General features: G+C 43.3%; 1 protein-coding gene across 1 annotated transcript in view; it reads right to left on the bottom strand.

Annotated features, from left to right (window-relative positions):
• LOC127582540 (SH2 domain-containing adapter protein F-like) overlaps positions 1 to 24916 on the bottom strand; it is a 228096-nt gene that overhangs the window by 27623 nt on the left and 175557 nt on the right. Inside the window, exon 6 of the mRNA XM_052037879.1 lies at positions 10113 to 10232. Within this exon, the coding sequence (XP_051893839.1) occupies positions 10113 to 10232 (120 nt within the window). The remainder of the gene's footprint in view (positions 1 to 10112; positions 10233 to 24916) is intronic.

The following is a 24916-nucleotide window of genomic DNA, read 5'->3' as shown; positions in this document are numbered from 1 at the left end:
GCTGAGGATTTGTTCAAACTTAATAGCTATCTTCGGCCACAGTAAATGTACAGAACCCACATCATTTCTGGTAAGCAGAGCCTTCCCACAGAACCACAAGGATATGAAAATGTATCAGAACAAGGAGATCTAAAGGAGTAGTGATCCCTGTGGTCTCCTGTAATACAGGGTTACCTAATCCTTTCAGCAGTGTGTCTATTTGTGCGTCTCAACGCACAGCCTTTTCTCTACACTGGATAATCCCATTATTCCTGCCTTTTTTTTTCTGTGAATGTTCTCATTAGGACTGCAAGAGCTTTGAAAGCAAAGGAGTTTGAAAGTTTGAAAGCAAAGAAAGGCAAGCAGAATAGTTCCCCAGGGCTGGAAGATAAAGTCAGATTGCTTTAGATTCCCAGATCACACAGGAGTAAAAATACTGAAGCAAATAATAATTATTTCACATAGTTTCCCTCACAGATTAAGGAGAGGATGCCTATTCCACAGCACTATTCATTTGAAAATTCATAGATTTGGATATCAGGGTGATGTCTTTAAAACATTGGCCATGAGGAGAAAAAGACTATTGGACCAGAAGTTGTCCAAATGCAAAACAAAGAATCTGTCAGTTTTTAATTGCTGAGGATGACTCATACGTCAAGAGGATGGGCAAGTTCTATAACCATTGGCAGGAGTTTTGGGGCAGGGACACTGTAACCAGGAGGACTAAACCTCCAGGAATATGTGCAACCATAATTGGCAGTCAGTAGCCTGCCAACATTCACTGGGTAGACTCTTACATAAAAGGTTCTCCCACTAGTGTCTACTTGCGGTGAGGGATGGAAGATTAGCATCCAGAGAGGAGAATCAAAAATCACAACAGTCCCTAGGTATGGTGGTTGAGCCAGGAATGTTGGCCTGGACACCAAGTGAACCATATCATCTGATGGGGTAATATGTTCTTTTCTATCTTCCAAGGTAATGGTGACCTTGGTTTAACATCTCAAATGAAAGCGAGAACCTCCAACACTGCAGCCCCTCAGAAGTCTGAACTTCTGAGTCTGATTCCAGATCGGAATCAAATTGAACCAATCTGACAGAGTTGACTGTGGTGATGTTTTTATACAGCTGGGCAATGGCCTTTTTTTTACCCGTATCACTCACTGCAATACCCAAGGATTGCAAAACAGGAATGGAAATACTACATCCCTTATTGAAGTATCCCTGCAAGTCCTTCACTTAACATGGATTATGGCAAAGCTTGTCGTACTGTGATTCCATTTCATAAACACAGCTCCTCTCCTGAGAATGCTGACACTTGCTCTGTAGTCACTCAGAGATACCGACAATCCCTTTAGTGATCTTGTCCACACAGTCCTTTGCTCACATACAAACTTAAACAATGAAACTTTCAGCTGAGTTTGAATCAGTAGTATTACACATTTGCACATCTTGCAGGGGTCACTAGATGGTGATCAGGAGCAGGAATGCTGGCTGATTCTGTCAACCTAAGTCAAAGATGGACAGACCAATTGTAATATAGATATTAATTAACATAGCAAAGAGTATGAATCAAGCCCACAACTACCTTTCATCAGCATAATCAAATGCACATATATGAAGCTTTAATAATGATAGAGTGAAACGTTTTTGGAAAGGTTAATTATTGAAACAGGCTTAGCAGATATAACAGTTTGAAGACCTTCATTTTTGTCCTTTAGTGACCTATAAAAATCCTCTCAAAATTGGTCCACAGGAGAGGTGTGGCTATGGTGAAAGCAATAAGCCCAGTGACACATTAACAACATGAAACCTGAATAATTTAGAATCCCTCCTTAACTGAAACAAGAGCTCCCGTGCTGATGGAGACCTTAATAGCTGTGTTTGGAAATGAGTTGCACATTCTCTGGAGAGGCCACAGAACAAAATCTAAGAGCAGAAGGATAGGGCCATGCATTTAAAGCCGTACATCAGATCTCTGTTACAGATAAATCCACTTATTTTAGTCGGGGCTTCATGTTTAGGGGCTGACAATTTTGTCAATTATGCAATTGGGGGTGTTTTATTCATGATAAAGAAATGCAACAACAGAAAGACGATGCTCTATTGTGCATGGAAGGCTGCTGCAGTCTGGTTTTTAGATAATCTACTCTAATTAGTCGGGATTAGAAGTTTCATTCTCAAATGAGCACAAACTGCGATGGTGTGCTGAGATACAGTCAGGAAACTGGATAAGATCAGGACGTTGGGATGTGATGAATCTCAGATTCAGTTTGTGGCACCTCTGCAATACCATTTTCAGCTTTAATTGCAAACACAGAGTGGAAGATTTAAGGGGTTCAACACCTCATCAGCAATGATCCTGCAGTGCGGTACTGGGGAAGCGCTGATACTCACATTTTTCAGATGAGACATTAAAATGAAGCTTTGTCAGCCTGTCCTAGCAGTTTACTGGGTTTTTAAAGATCTCATGATACTTGTGGAAGGCCTGAAGCACTTAGATAGTGATTGATTTTGCACGGATGGTACTTGACCTGCTATTTGCACCTTCCCTATTTTTATTTCTGGGATCTGCAGAAATTTTCATTGCAGGGACAGTTACTGTGTCCCTGGTTTCACTGGAAACTGGGTCCTGAAATCCCACAAGACATTTACAGTTCTCCATGGCTATTGATTTACAATAGCATCACTTCTCTGCACCTGGAGAATTCCAGTGAGAGGTATGGCAGAAGGGAAGGAGAGGAGAGCTGTGCAAAGGCATCACACCACTGTCAGCATGGCTCAATTTATACTCCTCCTGTCTCAGAGTCAGAGGCTGTGAGTTCAAGCCCCACTCCACAAACTAAAGCAACATTATCTAGGGTGACCCTTCCAGAAGTGTTGAACAATCGGAAGTCCTACATTTTGGATGGGATGTTTAAACAAAGCGACCGTTCCCTCTTTCGGATATTGGTGATCATATTGCTCCATTTGAAGATGTGGTTCGTGTGGTGTGCTGGTCGACATTCTTCTCAAAAACCATACCTGGAAACTTCTGTAGGCTGGTTGAAATCCTTCAACCTACCGGTTCCAATTTAGTTGGCGGCAACATGAGATTGTGGGAGGGAAAATGGGGAAGGTCGTGGTGGACCTGTTGGCCTGCAATATAAGTCATGGAGTCATAGAACCATAGAGTCATACAGAATGGAAACAAGCCCTTTGATCCACTGTGTCTGCACCGACTATCAAGCATCCATTTACACCCATCCTACACTAATCCTATTTTATTTTCCCCACATTTCCATCAATTTCTCACAGATTCTACCACTCACCAAGGGTAAATTAAACAAACCAACCCTCATGCCCTTGGGATGTGGGAAGAAACCTGAGCACTCGGAGGAAGCTCATGCAGTCACAGGGAGAACGTGCAAACTCCACACAGACAGCTCCTGGCTTTGGGCTGGCTGGGATGAGCAGCGCGGCTGCTTAATGCTGAGATGTGGTGTTCAGTGACTGCTGATGACCGCAGACTACTGTTGAGATTGGCAGCGGCTGCCTAAAGTGTGGCTAGACCGCCTGGATTCTACGGCCTCTCTTATCACCTCCCACTGGACTAAAGCTGCTGCCTGCCTTCTCTTTGTTTGACTCCATGGCTCTTCATAGCGTGGAGACGTCTCTCTGGTAGCAAGCTCGACTGTGGTTACTGGCCATGGAGCTTATAACCACAGAGAAATATCTCAGATGGGGAGAGCTGTGCATGGTTAAATGCGGAGGGAGACAGCAATTTACATCGCATCCAACATGATGTGATGAGAGAGAGACGGCCGGATCCAGGTGGTCTTCTCTAATTTCAAAAACATACTTTAGTCATAAAAATATACACAGGAAATGCAATACAATCAGTACATGTCTTTCTTTATATTCATGTCAGCAAACCAATGCATACTCTCACAAAGCACCAGTTCCACTCATGTTTCCTCTTTAATCAATACAATCTGAAGTGTTTGAGAGGTCGTTACACAGGACCCAGCTCTTCAGTGTCTAGTAGCGGCAGGACCTTAGACTGTGACCCTTCCCCATCTGTTAACACATGGAGCAAATGATCTCAGTCCCCAGCAGAAGCCTACACTAACCACCCCAGCTGGTGCGCAGCCCTGAACCTCACGTTAGCACTGAGTGACCACGCTGCTCACCCAAGTCTTGTCCAACTCCAGCCCTCACAGGCAGCCTCTTCCCATTGCTTTGGTGGCTCACCTACATCGAGCCATGTGCCATGAGATCACATTAGCTGCTTCATCGTTCTGGGAGCACCAGCAGAGGACTGAGCCCTCAATCAGCTTCTCGCCACAGTAGCACCCAGCAGCAGGGAGGACAGGGATTCATGCCAGATTCCCAGCAAAGCAGCACCGTCGTCAACTCATCCCTCCACATATTCTGCTGTAATGACCCCTCTTAGCACTGATTCTAATATCACTCTTGCACCTGGGAACACATCCTGAGCCCCAAGCAAGGCATCAGTGTAACTTAACATGGCACGGAGAGCAGATCGCAAGCTGGAATTAAAAGAGTTGTGGTGGACAAGTTGGGGGTTTGAAATGTGGACCTGAATGTGGAGCAAAAGATTTACTAAGGGGGAAGTTTTTTTCCACAGAGAGTGGTTAATATTTGGAACGTGCTACTAGAGATGATGGTGGAATCAGATACAATTACTGTGCTTAAGAAGCATTTAGATGGAGAGTTAAATAGGCAAGGCTTAGAAAGATGTGAACCTAAATGGGATTAATGTAGATGGGAAAAACGTTGACATGAATGTGGTGGATCGAAGGGCCTGTTTATATGTGGTACATCTCTAACACTCTATGACTCTATATCTCCATCTGCAAAGCTACCCTCCAGGGGTGGTTGGTTACTGGGCCACTGATGGGTTTCCTGATGTGACTGAAGAGCATTGATAACTTTATGGGAAATCAAGAGAACTCTTAATGCCCCTGGGGTGGCTGAACGAGCAGCCTTCCCCTTCCCCTGTGAGTGTTCTACAATCTCAGAAGAGTCTGCATGTCAAGTGACAGGTGACTGTTCCTGATTGTTCGAATGCACCCCCGCCCACCCTGCACACACCCCCCCTCCCCCCACCCACCCACCCCGATCGTTTGTTGGTGATGGTGATCCCAAAGTAGTGAATGGACATGTTGTTCAGGTGCACTTCAGAACCTCGACAGACAGTCAAATGCCATATTTGCAGAATTACTTGCAAACTGGCCCTCAGGTCATGGAATGTTGGATTGTTTCCATGTGCTGACTCTGAATGACCGAGTCCAGAAGGCTGTCTAAAGGGAACTCTGTAAATATAGCAGTCTATGGCATTTAGCCAATATTATTTCTAGATGTCCTAGTCCGTTGGATTCACTCATACAAATTCTAAATAAGCCAGTCCAAACCATTTCTCAGCAACAGTACAAGCTCAATGAAACATACAGTGAATGTTTTTTCTTAATGCATGATAATGACTAAATGCAATATATTATTCTGTACAAAATAGGATGTGAGAATGTTTGGATATGTAGGTGCCTGGAAATTCATCCCTGGTAAGTAAAGGTAAACATACACAGCGCAGTGACAGCACTTTCAATTCTGCTTCTGTAATTCAAATGGGACTGAATTTCTGAGGCAGACTAGAACGCTCTTTACTACTGTATAGAATATCTTGCACTACCAAACTGGTTCTAGGCACAAGCTTTTCTATTTCATTTTGCTGACATTTAATAATTTCTGATCTGCCATCTCTTTTTCTCCCTGCTGCTGCCATTTTTGCCTGAATGTGTTCCTCGTTATAAGCTGTTCATCTTTCACATCTCCTGCATCTGACAAAAGGTCATCAACCTGAAACAGTAACCCTACCTTCCCATCTGCACAGATTCAGCATCACCCGCTGAGTGTCTCCAGCAGAGCCCAGTTTTATGGGGCTGGTTCTGACTCTGCTCTGAACCTCAGCCAGCTGAAGCTCACCTTGGGAAATTAGAACAATAGGCCATTTTCTGACCATTGATTGGAATAGTTTACATCAAGGCCGGGTGTAGACAGGTACTGATCGTGCAGGAAAAGAATATCCAAAAATTAACAGGCGTCCAAAAATGTAGAGTTTTAAACATTTTAAAGTGAGATGTTAAACTCCAGAAAGACTGATAAAAAATAACGGGAAGAATTTTATGCTATTTAAAATAGGCTGCCATTGATTGTGAATTTTATAGTTGAGTTTCTATGTTGCTGTGAGCCGTGGTCAGGGTTTTTTTTAAATTCACATTTCAGTATTTGGGCGTTAAAGATTAGGTCAGTATTTATTGCTCCTTCCTTGGACTGAGCATCTCACTAGGCCATTTTTAAAGGGGGATTTTTAAGAGTCAATCACATTGGTGGTCTGGAGTCACATAAAGCCAACATCAGGTAATGATGGCAGATTTCCTCTCCTGAAGGTACCGTAAGGGTCAGATACACGGCAATGTTCACTCTACATGGCCTTTGAACACTACATCACAGCATTAGCCCTCCTCTACTCACCTCCATAATGCTGCAACATCTCAAACAGATCAGAAGTGCTTGTGATGCTGTGAAACCTCTCGAGACACATGAGCAGAGAGAGCTCCGTGTGTCGCAAGCAGTTATGGTCCATCATAGAGTTGAGATTCGTGCTGTATGGCTGCCGTGGAGAGCATTCTTGAGCATCTGAATCACTTCCCAACGGCCAAATGCCAACAATGCAGCAGCTGCAAGCTCTGCAGGCAGCCTCAGTCGAGAGATGCTGGGTAAGGATTTGGACTTGATTCAGAATAAAAACCACCCTAATTGGATTTTTACAAACTTTTTAGCAGGGCAACTGATTGAGTTCTGGTGCAGCCTGCAACTCCTCTTTAGTGACCAAAAAAGTGACCAAATTTGCTTTAATACATTGTACACTGGAGCCCTTTAGTACTTGTCTGCCTGTTCATGAAGTTGCCAACATAAAAACATGTTTAAACTCTTTGTGTGTGGAGAAACTGCTCTAGCTACATCCCAGTGCTGGTGTCCACAGCCTGGCAGCTTGTGCCCAGATCACCTGATGTGGGTCTCACACCTACTCCTCGCCCACATTCTCCCCGAAGCATTCAGGTGCTCGGGTAGCGATGGTGAAGCATGTCATTAAATTTCCCTCTGTGCTAAGTGCTCAATAACTGGTAGCAGAGGTGCCAAATTCATCAGCAAACTGCTGATACAGAGAGGGCTTTGACAATTGTTGCAGACATGTTTTGTTGGCAAACGGAGCTGCCCACACTGATGGTCTCTCATTATTCTTGTGCTGCAAAACTACCCTGTCACATCAAGTCAAAAAGATGGATGGTTTTGGCCCTGATGTGATGACAGAGAGTCTTACTTCTGCTGGCAATGTACACTGCTTGTAGTCTTCCAGAATGAAACATAAATCTCTCAGCCTGTATTGAGCCTGGGAATACAGTGGAGCTCATGCTTCCTGTATGCAGCTTACACCTGTGGTCTGCACCTATGGTCACACAATAGCCTGGTTGTTGGAACTTCTTCTCACACAAAACAACCAAACTTCTCTGAATACCTTCAACCAGAGTTTCCAGTGCTGGCTACCACGGTATCCAAAGTCAGTGCTCCTTGACAACCAGCCTCCACCTGGCCTCACCTGGCAACCACACACTCTCCATTCCCTGCCTGACTCTTGAAATAGGTGAATTAAATGATACAATTATGATGGCTTTGATTTTACTGAAATTACAAAGAAGTAACAAGCAGGACAAAACAAGCACCTTGACAGTAGCACTGCAGTAAGAAAAAGATGTTGCTGATATGTTGTCAACTTTATGAACAGGCAGACAAGTATTAAAGGGTTCCTGTGTATAATGTATTAAAGCAAATTCGGTCACTTTTTTTTGGTCACTAAAGAAGAGATGCAGACTGCACCAGCACTCAATCAGATGTCCCGCAAAAAGGTTAGTGAAAACCCAATTAGGGCAGTTTTTATTCTGAAACAAATTCAAGTCTTTACGCAGCATCTCTCGACTGAGGCTGCCCACAGAGCTCACAGCTGCTGTATTGTTGGCATGTTGGCCGTTGGGAAGTGAATCAGCCGTTAAAGAGTGCTCTCCGTGGCAGTGATAGTACAAGCTGTCATTGAGATAAGGGAAAACGGAAGGTGGGGTTGTGGGGGGTGGTACAGGAGGAACAAGTGGTCTTCTTTGTGTCTGGGCATCCTTCAATTAGACTGGTCCAATGGACCCTGATGCTGTGAGTGTCTCCAAGTCTCTGCAAGGTCTGGGCTGATCAAGGTACTGGTGATTGTAGCATCTTGCACTGAGCTGCATAGTACAGAGATTCTATGATCTCTGGTTGTGGACAAAAGTAGAGCTCAGATAAAACAAATCTGGCAGAAGCTGTGGGCAAAACATCAATGTCCCTGTGGGGACGTTTTAACTCGACGTGTTGCAGACTGAGCTCCTTGTTTCAACATGAGTGAGAAATGCAGATTGCAGATCACAACTTTAACAGCAATTTTCTGCCCTCTGCAGACCCGATGGCTTTAGATGCAAGTGTGAAGGTGAAGTGTGCTTGAACCAATTTCTCAATGGCTGCTAATCATACTGGAAATAATTGCTAGAACAATCTAACATGCAAAACAGGTTTTATGTGCAAATCATGCATTAAAAACATACGTAAATGGGTCCAATTTCTAGGCATGGAAACCTAATTTAATCCACTGACTCATATTCGAGGCCGCTATTGACAGTTAGAGCAATTACTGATTCAGATTGCTATTTTATCCCTATTCAATGTCTAACAGGCCTCTCTTAATTTGCCAATAACCCATTTTAATGGGATGGAGACATGCTGATTACAGCGCTGCTATGAGCAACCACGTTGATCTCCTTATCAGATGATAACATGCATTACATGTCAGAAAGGGCATCCGTTTTGTTAACAGTTGCCACAGCAACGGGGATGGCAGGGCTCCTCACGGTTCAAAGACGGGCTGTCATGTGTGGCAGAATATCGGGCTGAGCTCATCAGGGAGATGACAGGTTTGCAACCAGTGAAGCGGAAACATAAAAGAAAGAGCTGGGGTCACCCAGGGAATCCATAATAGAAACCTTGCCTTTTCTTGGAACGGTGCCAATAGAGACGTCCGGTGTCTTTGTGCTGCTCAGCAGTCCTGGCCAGACCAACTTGCTGCCATCGTGCAGCTTCATAGTTAAATCTGTCTTCAAGTTGAACACTTTTCTTTCATTCATTCACAGGACGTGGATGTAGCTGGTGTGCCCAGCAATTTTGCCTGCGCCTAATTACCCTTGGGTTGTGGGGGGCCTGCTTGGATGTTTCCAGAGGCAACCGCATTACGTGGGCCTGGAGTCACATATAGGCCGCATTGCTAAGGACACTAGGTTTGCTTGCCTGAGGGGCACTACTCACCAAGTTAGGCTCTTAATACCAATATGACTGATATCATCTCTTTATTCTTGATTAATTTAATTAACTGAACTAAATTCCTCGCCTGCCATTCTGGGAATTGAACATTGAATATTGTTAGTACAGTAACATAACCATTTAATCCTTAAATGATGCAAAAGTTTCTATGAATATGAACAAGTACCAAAGGAATACCATACCTCAGAAGCAGTGGAACCAGTACCCAGAGGGAATGGAGGTGAGGAGGAGTGGAGCTCAGAGGAAAGGAGTGATTAGCAAGGAGAGGAGAGAAAAGGGGTGGAGGTAGCCGAGGAGAGAGAGGAGGAGGGAGCGAACTGGATATAAGAGCAAGGACTAAAAGAAGGTAAAATGAGAGGGGGAGAATGAGGGCAAAATGGTGTAGGGGAGAGGTAATAGGATGGGAGAGGGATGAGAAAGAGGTGAGAAGGGGGAAAGAGATGAAAAGAGAGCAAAGAAAAGCCGTGAAGAAGCGAGGGAAAAGGGGAAGGGTTTGGAGTTGGACCAAGGAGTACCACCAGGAAAGTGGGAATGGGAAGGGGTAGGGAAGATACACAAGGGAGCAGCAATGAACTCTTGTCATGGAGTGAGTTGCTCAACTCGATTACTTCCTCATGCAGATAATCAAACGCAAACAGTAGTTCTGAGGAAGTGCCCAAAGGCAGGAGCTCAGGGCTCACCTGAGTGACAGGGAGTAGTCATTCCGGCTGGTCTCGCTGTTCCGCACCAAGTAACTGCACTCCTTACACCGCATCAGCAAGTTCTCCGCGTCCGCCCGGCTGATGGCACCGTGGTACCACCTGACAGAGAAAGGGATAAATAGAGACTGAGACCGAGGGAGCAAGAGCGAGCTGGAGAGGGGAAGCTGGAAGGCGACAGGGTGAGACTGAGAGTGAGAAGGAACAAGATGCTGAGCGTGAGAAGCAGCAGGAGCGGGGTGTGAGAGATGGTGAGTGTAGGAGAGTGAGAGACGGTGTTGCAGAAGGTGAGACGCACAGTGAGTTTCATACAGTGAATATAATTTTCCTCCTTGCCTTTATAGACAAGAAGCCTGGAACAAACAGTCCCCATCATCCATCTGTCTTAAGATGTTTGTGAAAGCTCCTGTGGGAACTGGTGCTGCATCCAGGTCAAAGTTTATCCCACAACCCACATTAATAAACTCAAGTAAACTGGTCATGTATCTTATTTTCATTTTCTGTGTGCAGATTGGCTGTGGCATTACACATATTGTTCTGGGCTGGAACGTGCACAGCAGCTAAATGGGCTGTGTCAGTTTTGTGCAACAAACAGTTTTGAGCAGAAAGCCTTCTGTGATAGAACGGGCCTTATACACCTCATGAAGCAGCCAGCAGGGGCCTGAGGGGTGGGACTGCACACCAAGAAACCGCTAAATGAGAAACCCACACGGAGGTCGATGAATGAATGGATCTCCTCAGCACCAGATCAGTTGGTAGCTTAATCTGCCACTGAAAATTGCCCCTAGTGTGTAAGTGAGTGGTAGAATCTGGGGGCAGTGGGAAGAATAATATGAGGTAAGTGCAATTGGGTGTTTGTTGGTCAGTGCTGACAGGGTAGGCCGAAGGGCTGTTTCCGTGCGGCAGGGGACTATGAGACCAGATAAGGTTGGGTCTCGTTTCACTAAGTTCAAAGTAGGTCTTAGCCCTCTGCACAAGGCTGGCGTTAGTGTTGTGGTTAAGTGGGGGGTGGGAGAGATGAGGGTGTTCGTGTGGGAAGGAGTAATAGATGTAAGAGACTTGCTTTGTGGTGCTTGTGTTTTTATTTCGAAATCCAGCATCTGACGGCTTTTGCTTTTCAATAGTTTCACTCAGGAAAATAAGATCGATTTTTAATCACATAATGTAGAAAGAGACACAGGTTCATAGAGTTATACAGCACAGAAACAGGCTCTTGGCCCAACTCATCCATGCTAGTCCCATTTGCCTGTGTTTGGCACACATCCTTCTAAACCTTTCCTATCCATGTACCTGTCCAAAAGTTTTCTCTCTTTACAATATTTTTATTAAATCCATAAAAAAAATACAGAGTACATGCATCAAAAAAGAAAGTAAAAGTACTACTGAATACATTGTATTAAGTCATACTTAGGATTACAATACTCTAAATCAATAATCACATATAGTAGTTAGTTAATAAGGAAAGAAAAAATTGAAATATTTTATTACAAAAAAAAATCTACCCCCACTACCAAAACCTGAAGCTGTTAGATAGAAGAAACAGCAAGGAAAAACCTTAAAAAAAGTAACCATGTCAGCCAATGTCTGCGTTTTAGTCCCCAAATCAGAGATTTTGAAAATAATTTAAAAAGGGTCCCCACAGGGTTTGAAAGTCTAGGTTAGATTCAAAAACTGAACAGCGAATCTTCTCTGGATTCAAGTATGACATAACATCCCGTAACCATTGAACATGCGTAGGTGGAGTAGCTTCCTACCATTTAAGCAATACTGCTCTCCTGGCTATAAGAGAAATAAAAGCCAGAACATGTAAATCAGAAGCCTTCAAAGTTATATCTTTTTCTCCAACAATCCCAAATAGTGCAGTCAAAGGATTAAGTTTAAAATTTATTTTAAAAAGTACAGAAAAAGTATGAAAGACCTCTGTCCAATATTTTCTAAATGCTTTCTAAATGCTGAATTGCATCAGCCTCTACCAGCTCCTCTGGCAGTTCGTTCCATATACCCACCACCCTCTGTAAGAAACATTTGCCCCTCAGATCACCTTTAAATCTTTCCCCTCTCACCTTAAGCAATGTCCTCTAGTTTTAAACTCCTCTATCCTAGGAAAGAGACTCTGACCATCCACTTTGTCTGTGCCCCTCGTAATTTTATAAACCTCTCCAAGGTCATCCCTCAGCCTCCTTCCATTCAGGAAAATAAGTTCCAGCCTATCCAGCCTCTCTTTATAACTCAAGCCCTCCAGTCCTGCCAACATCCTTGAGAATCTTTTCCACACCCTCTGTAACTCCATCACATCCTTCCCATAGGTGATGACCAGAACTGCACACAATACTCCAAGTGCAGTCTAACCAACGTTTTGTAGTTCAAACAGTTGATTGAATTCCTAGGTAATTACATGTTCTCATTTTCTAATATCTCCTTATGACACAGGAGGAGGCCATTTGGCTAATCAAGTCTATGTCAGCTCTCAGAAAAACCACATCAGTCCCATTTTCCCACTTATTTCTCTGTAACTCATTCTCTCTCACCTCTACCCTGATTCTCCCCCCACCAACCTCTAAAGGGTTATGAAATATAACCAATTAACCTACCAACCTGCATGTCTTTGGGATGTAGGAGAAAACTGGAGCACCCAGAGGAAATCCACATGATCACAAGGAGAAAGTGCAAACTCCATGCAACACCAGAGGTCAGGATTGAACCTGGGCTGTTGGAGCTCTGAGACAGCAGCACTATCTGCCGCATCGATGCCCTCGCACAGAGATATCTTCAAAGAAAAGCATTTAAAAAAATCTTTTTATGATACTTTAGCTGTTGTATTCTGGTGGATAAAGGTCAACTCCAGGTATAGGATGCACCCAAACAATGCTCGCTCTCATTCCAAACCTGCAGGCAAAATTATAATTACCATTGATTCACTATTAATCTAACCTTTAGTAAGAATTCTTACTTAATGAGGTGAACCATCCCACAGTGTTTCAGTGTTTGGGGTCATGACCTGAGCCGATGGCCGTTTGGAAAGAAGTATGCCAACTTTCTTTGGTGCCGTCCTGCAGGGTTTCACCATGTGGTGTATTGTATCAGCTGTAACTATGCCACAGGTGAGGTACCAGAAGACTGGAGGCTAGCTCATGATGTTCCATTATTTAAGAAGGGCAGCAGGGATGCCAGGTAACTGTAGGCCAGTGAGCCTTAATGTCAGTGGTAGGGAAATTATTGGAGAAAATTCTAAGGGAGAGGATTTATGTTCATTTGGAAAGAGAGAGACTGATTAGAAATAGTCAGCCTGGCTTTGTGTGGGGGAAGTCCTGTCTTACTAATTTAATTGAGTTTTTTGAAGAAGTAACAGATGAGACTGGTGAAGGCAGGGCAGTAGATGTCTATAAAGATTTTGGTCAGACATTTCACAAGGTCCTGCATAGTAGTCTGGTCCAGAAGGTTAAGGCACAAGGCAAGCTGGCTATTGGATCCAAAACAGGCTTGGTGATAGGAGGGAGAGGGTAGTGGTGGCTTGTGTTGTACCACAGGGATTGGTGCTGAACCTTTGCTGTTTGTGATATACATTAATGACTTGGATGTGAATGTAGGAGGTGTGATTGGTAACTTTGTACAAGAAACAAAAATTGGTGTAGTTGTGGATAGCAAGGAAGATTGTCTAAGGCTACAGCAGGATATAGATCAGGAGGAAAACTGGGCAACGCGTTGGCAGATGGAATTTAATTCTGATGCGCAAGGTGATGCGTTCTGGGAAGTCAAATATGGGTAGGACATATACAGTAAATGATAGGGCCCTAAGGAATGTTGATGAAGAGAGAGCCCTGGGGTTCAAATCCATAGTTCACTGAAAACGGCAACACAGGTCGATAAGGTGGTAAAGAAGATAGACACAAGAGATTCTGCAGATGCTGGAATCTGAAACAATGCACAAAAAGTGCTGGAGGAACCCAGCAGGTCAGGCAGCATCCATGGAGGGAAATAAACAGTCGATGTCTCGGGTTGAGAACCTTCATCGGGACTGGAAAGGAAGAGGGCAGAAGCCAGAATAAGAAGGTGGGGAGAGGTGGAGGAGCACACGCAGGCAGGTGATAGGCGAGTCCAGGTGAGAGAGGGAAGGTAGGTGGGTGGGGGAGGGGGGAAGATGTAGTAAGTTGAGAGGTGATAGGTAGAAGAGGCAAAGGGCTGAAGAAGGAATCTGGTAGGAGAGGCCAGTGGACCATGGAATAAAGCATGGAGGAGGGGAGGAGAGGAGATGGGCAGGTCATCAAGGTGGGGGAAGGGAGTCACAGGAATAAGCGAAGACAAAGGAGTGGGGTTACCAGGTTAGAGAAATTGCTGTTGAAGCTATCAGGTCGGAGACTCCCAAGGCAGAATATGAGGTGTTGTTTCTCCAACCTATACATATGGCATACTTGCCTTCAGAGGTCAGGGCATAGAAGATAAGAATTGGCATGTTTTATTGCAACTTTACAAAGTATAGGTTAAGCTGCACAATTCTAGGAGTATTGTGTGCAGTTCTGGTCGCTAGACTAAAGGAAGGACGTGATTGCGTTGGAGACAGTGAAAAGGATATTCACCAGGACGTTGCCTGGATTGGGTGACTTTAGTTATGGGGAAAGATTGGATAGGTTGGGCTTGTTTTTTCTGGAGTAAAAGAGGCTGAGTGGTGATCTGATAGAAGTATAAAAGATTATGAGAGGTACAGATAGGCTAGATGTTTTTACCATGATAAGGGTATCAAAAACAAGAAGGGATGGGGTTAAGGTGAAAGGAAGGAGTTTTAAAGGGGATCTGAGGGGTAAGTTTTTCACACAGAGAGTGGTTAATATCTGGAACATGCTGAAAGAGGAAGTGGTGGAATCAGATAGAATTACTACATTTAAAAGGCATTTTGACAGACACAAATATGAAAGGCATAGAAAGGTACGGTCCTAATGGGGGCAAATGGGATTGATGTAGGTGGCAAAAAAGTCAGCAGGGATGTGGTGGGCTGAAGGGCCATTTCTGAGCTGTACAACTCTGTGTAATACATTGGCGAAACTGCATTAATGTCTGATCTCAAGGCAGCCCAGACTCAGCCCAGAGGGGCTCTCAACCCACTCCTCAATTTGAACTGGTCATGGGTTTCATCTGTGGACTTCCACTGCAGCAGCTGTCCCACCCTTACCTCACTGCCCAGTCCTGGGTAGGGGGAGATTATCTCTGCACAGGCGCAGAAATACCTCTGGAGGTTGGTCATTCACTTGGGTTCATCACGTAGCTCATTAATGCAGACATAATTATGCCTGATGTGATCCATAGTGTGTTGGGACCTCCTGGGACAGAACCAAAGAGAACTGGCAACCCAACCGACAACTGTGCATTGGACAGGAAGGTCTGACTCACTCAAGTCTGTCAATCCTGCTGCTTCAAGCTGTGCCTGAATGTGCCTGAAGATTGGACCTAATATACCCAGTAGGTTCTGAATATATTCCACATGCATTATCTCCTTAATTAGCAAATCAGTCAGATCTCATGCATACTGACAGATGGATATACCTCCCAGATTGTTCTTAGTGCGCTTCAGGAGATCTTATTTAATTCTGGAAGACTTCTGTACAATCTGGGAGGGTTTGGCAATCCTGACAGTGTGCAAAGACATAAGATTTACAGAGGCTTTTGTAAGTGAGAAGGGATTTTATAAAATGGAGCGGTTTAGGCAGAATTAATGGAGTTGGAGTGCGGGCTCCAGGGTGAGGGGTTAGGGTAACAGAATCCTCAGCTGGTGATAGTGGCAGAGTGTTAGGGAACATATGAAAATGGATATAAATGTAATGTGGATTGATATCCTGGGGAAGGACACCGAATTCAAGAATAGGGCTCCATGTGGATCAGCATGTATAGTTGAGTAAGTTTCTGTGCCAATATGAACCATTATTTTCCCTTAAAAATGCAGCCTATCTACCTATCAGTACGGTATTATAGCTTCCAAAAGATGGGATCTAATATGTCTGTTAGCAGGTTCTAAATATATTCCACATGCAAGATCGCCTTAATTAGCAAATCAGTCAGAAGCAGCTAACAGTGATTAATGAACCTGTCTGTACTTCTGGGTTGTCAGCATGATACAGAGAACTAAATTAATTAACCAACATTTTTGTAGAATGAAGAGACGGTGCCTGGGCTGACTGTAGCCTGAAAGTCATGACCTTGATTTTGAATTCTGATGGTCCAATTGTGAATGTAGGTTTCATGTCCAAAATCCAGCACTCTGGGGACGGACAACATACTGGATTTTGGATTTTCTCAGATTTTGTAAAATGTATTCGCAGACTTTAAAAAAAAACTAAGTTTTTTTTGTACTTACCAAATCAACAACCTATCATGATTCCATTTTGCAGTGCTACTTATGGGGCTGTCTGTTGGCCTTTTGGACACGACTGCCAGAGCAAAAGACAGGATATCGCAGAGGTGACAGAGGTCAAGTGGCTCAAGCCAGGTCAGGTGGAGTCAAGGGTGGTTTGGCTGGACAAAGTATGGGAACTAGCCTAGTGCGTCATTGGGAAACAAAGTGGCAAAGCCAATTCCAAGTTCAGTGTGCCACCAAGAATTAAATCCCAATCCAGATTTTCCGGTATTTGGAGAATAAGTCCGAATTTCAACAGAAAATTCGAAATGCAAAATTTTAAGTAATGTCCAGCTTTTGGACTGCTGGATTTTGGACATGTACAAATCTCAGTGCTCCTTCCTGGTAGCCTGCTATGTTCACCTTGATGGCCATGCTGTAATGAGCACACATTAGGTGAAGAGTAAGATTGTGCATTATTATTTCTCAAAGCGGTTACTAGGAGAGTTGCTGAGTCTCTGTGGGACCACAATCCATGATGAGCTTGCAGCCATTGTTGGAATGGATGGTCATAAAAATGACTTGGATGCTACACACACACACACACACACACACACACACACACACACACACACACACACACACACACACACACACACACACGCAGACACTCACACACACACATATACACACGCAGACAACACACACACACACACACACGCACAGACACACCTTCACACACATACACACAGACACACACAGACACTCACACACACCATCTGTGCACTAAACTGACCTTTCACCCTAATCCTAAAACATTTAATCAACCAATGATTAGATTGAAGGCAGGGGGAGGGGAGGGGATTTGCCAGAAGGTGTTCTACCCAGCATAACCAAAGGACTGCTACTTGTCTTAAAGGGGCGGAAATAGCTTCAGCATGGCCACATTTTAATGTACAACTCAGGCCACTTGGCTGTGAAAGGCATGGGGGGGTTTCCATGAAGAGTGGTGCAAGATTAATGGGAAACAGAAGTGATAAAAAGGGCTTATACCAAGTTCACCAATGCAGAGACCATGAAGTCAGATGCACACAGAATTAAGAGGCTCTGAAAGTTGAATAGTGCAATTGGACATATTCTTACAATGTCGCATTATAAATCTTGTTCACTGTAAGCTTGCACAGTATCAGAAAGGGAAAATGGCCAAGTATTCATTTATTCCCCAATACTCTAAAAGTACAGATCAAGGGTCTCGACCCAAAACACCACTACAGTTTAGCAACACCATGACCACTCTGATCACTTGGCACTAAAATGGACTTTGTTTTTTTTTGTTTTAATTTTGTTTTTTTCTTGTAAAAATTGTCTACTGTATGTATAATTTATGTTTTCCTCGTGAATGCTGCTTATATGATGCTACGTGCCTGTGATGCTGCTGCGAGTAAGTTTTTCATTCAAGTAAGCTGTACTAACTTAATGTAACTGCACTGTGTAATGAATTGACCTGTAAGATGGGTTTGTAAGACAAGTTTTTCACTGTACCTCGGTACAAGTGACAATAATAAACCAATACCAACACCATACATGTAGAGAAACAAAGGACTGCAGATGCTGGAATCTAGATGAAAAACACAATGATGCTGGAGGAACTCAGCAGGCCAGGCAGCATCCGTGGAGAAAAGCAGGCGGTCAATGTTTCGGGTCAGGACCCTTCAGAAGGGTTGAATAACCAAGCAGTCTTTTTAGATGGGTCTTGTTAGTTCTGAAACCCCAGCCCTTTGAACAGACTCTTCACTTATCAGTTTGCAACTCCTCAACCCCTTGCAGTTGCTGGTACATTGTGCTTCCTCCCACAGCTCACTAGGAGTGGGTGGCTTACCATTTTAAGAGCGATTGGCCTGGTATAATGCAGAGCATGCTTTGCCTTCTGGTGTTACCTTTTAATGGAGACTTATAGGATGAGAAGAACATAATGTCACAATGCTCCCAGCAGAAGATCAATTCAAATGCAGCTTGTATTGTGTTTTGTGCTGCTGCAGGTCATTGTATGCCTGCGGTTCAATGGATGAATGAGTGAGCGAGTGAATGAGCAACAAATAAAAGAACAAAGAACATTGCTCGCCCTGAGCTGCTGGCTAGCCTCTGACTTCCCCTCCCCCCGCTCCCTTTCTTTCATTTGCCTCCAGCCATGTAATCTGTAAAACTGTCTCCTTACTGCGCACAAAGAGTTTTCTGCTTGTCGTGTCCTCTGCTGCATGTGGTCACTGGTACTTGTTGAGTGTTGCTCTCCAGCAAGGCAATAGAAAAGGGACAAGTGTTGGAATGAGAAGGATGAAAGGTTTGTGGTAATCAGGAGTTTGAATGTGGCGACCACTTCATATAGGTCTGAGGGCACGCTGCTTGCTTATTTTAGTAATAAGTATTCAGTTTAGGCTGTGCCTCACTCCAGAAGTAGCTCAGCAAACACAGGGATGTAAGAGTATGTCAAGAATGAAGAGGGGAAGGGGAAAAGGGATGTGTATGATTGTGTCAGCTGTGACACTAAGGGCACTGTAATGTGTCAACTTTCGATAATTTCTCCTCAGAATTAGGAATTCTGGCCCTTTGTCATACCTGGTCAGGATTTCTGCATAAATGACGATAATTCAATTCCTGCTCTGTTGTAAATATAGGTGGGTAGGGGAAGACACCAGTCCTCTAGTGACAAAGATTGGGAGGATTATTTCACTGATGCTGTAGAAAGAAGGTCTCTTGTAGGCTTAATTCTGTCATTACACTAGTCCCAAAGCCATTATTCACCCGTTAACCCTGGGAAGGTAGGCAGGGGCTAGGATGCTGAGCCATTTGTTTTGTGATGGTCAGAGAGGGAAGTTAAAATTGGTCTAGGGAGGTGGTGATTAGGATCAGACACTGTATTCTCTATGGCATTCCTGCCAACTTCAGGGTGGGTAACAGAGGATAATCCTGGCCATTGTGCCTGTGAAACATCTGAGGTATTTCTAAAAGTAAGGCGTTGCGTAAATGCACGTCCTTTATGACAAAAGGGAGAAGGGAGAACAAAAGGGAGAATTATTTCTACACCCATTTTAAAAATAAAATCTTATGTCACATAAAGTTGCTGGTGTCAATCATATCTGAGAAAAATGTCCTCATACAGAGAGAAGGCTGTCAGAAATGGAGATGTTTAGTAAAAAGTGCAAGGGCATAATTGCATTAGTTGGCTGAGGAATTTTTTTGTTTGTTATTAAACTGCACGAACATGGAATAAACTGGCAGTTGTCATCATTAAGTAGAGGCTTCAAAAGACTATCTAGATGCTCAACAGTGCCCAGTGTTAGATTTCACTCACTCTGGCAGATAAGGGTTGCTAAAATATACAGACAGACATTGTACTTTGCTTGATCAGGCTGGTTTTATAACATATACAGGTTTAATTTACATATGTTACATAGCAGTGGTACCACTTATGAGAAGAAGAGCATTGGCACTTGACTACACAGTCAGTGAAGCTGTACAGCGAACAGCAAGTATCAGATTTACAAACCCGGAATCCTTCACTTGCAACAAAAATATAAAGGCGGCAAGTGAGAACATCACCATAGCTCAGATCTACCTAATAGTAGGAAAACTGTGGGTTGAAGCTCCATTTCTAAGAGATAATGATTGCCTTTCAGATGAAGCATATACCACTCATCCCCTTTGGGTCATGTAAGAAATTTCATGGTACTATCTGAAAGGGAACCTGGAATCTCTCCTCACTAATATTGCTCCTTCAGCTAAATGTACTGTGACCATTCATTTCATTGCTTCTTGTGCAAAGTGACCATTGACATTTTCCTGTGAAGCAGCCACTTTTACATAGTGAGGTGTCACTGAGAGGGATGATGAGGCGTTGCATAAATCAGATCCCATTTTGTCTTTTCAGAGGGTGAGCCCTTTCCATTCTCTTGGTCCCTTTAATCAGTCATCTCAGAAGTTCAGGTCTAACTCAGCACTGATCAGTACCTTCAAGGCAGCACTAGAGATATCTTTCGTTACAGAGCAGCTTAAAGCCAGAAGATTACTTCTGGTGTGTGGTAAATGTGGGTTAATATAGCAGTCAACAGAGGCTCGGTAAGGTCCCACAAACATTGTCTAAATGGACGGCCAATGAATTGACCTTGGATGGCGTCAATTGTGGAACAATGGGACTAAAGAAGGGGTGTCCACAACTTGGCCTTGGGAGTCTTTCCGACCTCTGATCCATTCAACGATTACATTGGGCCTGCTAGTGGAAGAACGGACGCGGGAGGAAGGTGATCACGGAATAATGCTGTCCAGCGTTTCACTACAACTTTCCTTTTCCTTGTGGTGTCCATAACATCTAATATGCACAACTTTATTACACATGTGGTTTAAATATCACATCAGAAAGGAGAAGAGAATGTTAGAAAAAATATATGAACCCGATAGCTCAGCGAGTTTTTTCAACCACAATGACCTGGAAGAATCCAGGATCTTCTTTACAGTGTGATGAGATGGGTGACCTCAAGTAGAATACCATGACTGATGCTAATTATGGTCTCGGTACTTATTGGTAAAGGGGTGACAATAAGTCAGCTGGGACACTGCTACTTATTGTCATCCTGTTAGAAAGGGTTTGGGTGGGTTAAGTTGAGTGAATAATGGAGTTGGCTTGAGAGTTAAGCCTATGCAGTTAAATCCACTGACAAGACATGGGCAAACTACAAAAAAGAGATGGCAGGAAAACTGGGCATCAAATAAGTCAGGAGGAGATGTCATTGAACATCGACAGACAGATTAGCCCTGCCCTTTATACATAAGGGAACAGCCCCTTTAAAAAGTAAAAATGCAATGTCTTTTTCTATTTGACTAAAATACACATTTATTTTGCATGTGTAGCTGTACTTTTAAAATAAAATGCCATGTTACTCAATAAAATGAATAATTTACAATGTCAGTCCTTAACCCTCACAAGAAACCATGCAGTCCCATCACACAGACTTTTTAGGTCAAGGATTTTAAATTTTAAAGCTAAAAAAAGCAAGTTTTATATTCTTTTCTTGGCCTGATTCTATAATATCAATGACCACTCCCCCTCCTGACTGTAGCAATGAAAATTCGGCTACTAACAGATGTTATTTTTTGAGCTTTATCTAAACTGCCTTTCTGAAATTATCTCCAAAATGCATTCTGCTAAAAATCTCAAAAAAGATACAGAAAGGTAAATAAAGTGAACCACTATATCCTCTGATGTGAGGTGAGGTGGAGGCAGATAGAAGATAAACAAGAAAAATGGGCCATAAACTTGAGAGTTAGGCTATTGAGGAGAGAAATAAAACTACTTCACACAAAAGCTAGAAGCAATCAGGAACTGTTTCCCCCAAAGCCCATGGATGCTCATCAATTGAAGCTTTCAGTACCACAATCATTAAGATCCCAGTATGGAAACGTATTAACAGATAGGGAATTTAGGTAGGTAAATTAAAAAGGGATACAGATCAGCGATAATCTAATTAACTGGAGGACAAGTCTTGAGGGGCTGAGTTCTACTGTTTCTATATTCCCATACTTCATAGTCGCACTCTTAAAATTTGCCTAAAAGCAGGCCATTTTCATGTTTCTCTCCACCTCCTCCAATACATTTTGCCTTTTCACGCTCAGCGTCCACCTTAACCCTCTCAAAATGTTCCCATGGCAGTTACATGTGTAAGTGATGCTACAAAAAATACTTTTCACTGGGGAGGCAATCTTTAAAGAGATTCAGGCACTATGGGGACTATCTTCCATCTATCTCTTGACTTTTTCAGTAATCTCAGGCTGTTAAGGTGGGCTCAAATCTTCCACGAAGAAGCTGGCAGTTCTACATCAAACAAGCAGTACTTATCCTTTAACCTGTGTGCAAGTTTCAACACCTATATAAGTGTGTACAAATGCACAAGTCACAAACTTGTGCACCGTTGAGTTGACCCCACAAGACCACTGTGAGGGTGAAGGGTAAGTACTGGCAATTTATATTTTTTGATTTAATTGAATGGCTTTAAATATATTTGTTTTGAATTTCATTATATGTTTTATTAAATCTGTATGAATTTTAAAACTGTTTAACAGCATGTTGAATTTTTAATAGTTTTGAATGCTGATTGTCACCAACATTTAATGCCATTAGCAGTTTCGACAAGAGGAAGATTGGAGGTACGGCTTAGCCAGTTATCAAAGCAATTCAGTGGGTGTGGACTTGCTACTTATCAGAAAGCTCGGCCTCACCAAGCTGGTTGCATCCAGTTTCCTACAGTTACTCAGTCCACAAATAGTGGGTTTACTGGGAAGACAGGTGGTGAGCCCCGCTGCAGATATTAGGGTACAATTCTAGACACCCGCAGCATGATTAGCAACATCTAATAAAAGACAAAGGCAGCAGTGTTCTGGTTTGCACTCTCCTGCAAGATTCTGACAAGACGTCTTTGCTTCTGCATTACTTACAGCTAGGGAGAAACTGGAAGAAATAAATGGAACAAAAAGGATTCTCCAAAGATATTGCTTACTTTTGAACCAAGCATTGTGATACAGTTTAGCATCAACGAATGTTTCTGCTAGGTGAACACAACTGTTAATATTGCTGTAATCTGCTTAAATATTTCATGCCTGTACTCTGTATTCTATCATTGCTAGTGTCATCAGATACTCCATTTACAAGGATCCCACATCCCTTCAATTTGTGAACTTGTCGCTAATCATCAAAATACAATGTGCAATGAAATGACCTTGGGACTGTGACAATAAGATCTTACATTTTATGTGCTTGTTCTTACCATCTTGTATGTGCCTCCTATGCACACCTAAAATCTTTCAGAGCATAGACCAGTAAGCATTCTAAATGAGGCCAATCACAAGTTAAAAACCTTGTGTACTTTATGCAAAGCACAGAACTAAACAGATTGGCCTTGAAATGTGTATGTGTGGTGCTGTTTTAACAGCACTGTGCAGATGGAAACCTCTTTCTGGAGTGGAAAATGAGTAGGATGCTGTCCAGACTGAATTGCACCACTTTGGAGATTCATCTGTGGACTTCTGGTCATCAATCATGCTTGTGTTGATGATGGAATTTCCACCTCAGGCTTCCAGGGAGCAACATACTTGCCTGTGAAATGCTCCTTTGGAGCATTGTCTGGGATATTAGGTCATGTTGTTCTGAGGTGTGCCTATTGTTGGGAGGTCTCACAACAACCATGGTTTTATAGTGCTGAGATCTGAGTAGGTCTGGGGTTGGGAACCTCAATCAGATGGATTCCCTTACTGTACAACTCTCTCCTGGCACTTTCCATGGTACTCACCTTTCCTGATGCCTCATTCAACACCATTGTTGACACCGAACTTCAATTCTGACTTGGACTCCCCATCTGCCCCTGGATTCTGACTCAACAACTCCTCAGTCACTCACTGACTACCTACTGACTTCCTCAAACTCCCTCTGACTCTGTACCAATATCCCCCCATCTTCCCAAAACCTCCCTTACACCTCAACTGCCCCCAGCTTCTCCGTTTCCCCCAACTTTGCCCACTTGGCATCCCAATTGACTCCCTAATCTGACCCTTGGTCTCTTGGGGCAGAAGGGCCCAATCCAACCCTCAACTATGGCTCCAATCCAACCCCTCCAGCCTGATCAATACCCTGATTTGATCCCAACAACCACCCCAAATACCCTGACCTGGCCCCAGCTCTGGACTTACTTGATATTTTCCTTTGCAGCTTGTGAAAGAGTATGTATACAGCCCATTGATTAAGGCTCAATGCCTGGAGCCTTGCATGCTACTGATTATTTTTTGTGGCAGATTAGTGCAGCAGCAATGAATTTTCAAATAGCTTATCATAGAATTGTTTACATCACCGAAGGAGACGATCTTGCCCACCATGCCTGTGCCTATTGTGAAAAAGCCTTCCAGCCTAATCCTTGCTTCCAAGCATTTGGTCCTCAGCTGTTCAGGTCACAGCTCTTCAGCCATGCATCCAAGAAATATCTTTTTAAATGTTATGAGCGTTTCTGCTTTTACCACCCTTTCAGGCAGAGATCCAGAGGTCTACCACCCTTTGGTGAGCACTGGTTCTTCTCTCCTCTCTAATATGTTATAAGTTACTTTAAATCTGCACCCATTGATTTTTTTTGCCCCACTGTAGAAGGATAACAGATCCTTCCTGGTTACTCTCTCTGCGTCCCTCACAATTTTGTACACTTCATTTAAATTTCCCTTGGCCTCCGCTGTTCCAAAGAGAATAGCCCCAGCCTAATCAATCTTTCCCCATTGCTACAATTTTCCAGTCCTTGCAACGTACTCATAAACCTTCTCTGAACCCCCTCTGGTGCATCATGTCTCTCCTATGTTGTGGTGGCCAGAACTGTATTCTGTACCTAAGGAGCGGCCTAACCTATAGGTTACCAATCTGAAATGATTTTTCTATTTCTCT

The sequence above is a fragment of the Pristis pectinata genome, chromosome 24, assembly GCF_009764475.1.
Source record: "Pristis pectinata isolate sPriPec2 chromosome 24, sPriPec2.1.pri, whole genome shotgun sequence".
NCBI lineage: Eukaryota > Metazoa > Chordata > Chondrichthyes > Rhinopristiformes > Pristidae > Pristis > Pristis pectinata.
This window is presented reverse-complemented; position numbering and strand designations above follow the sequence as displayed.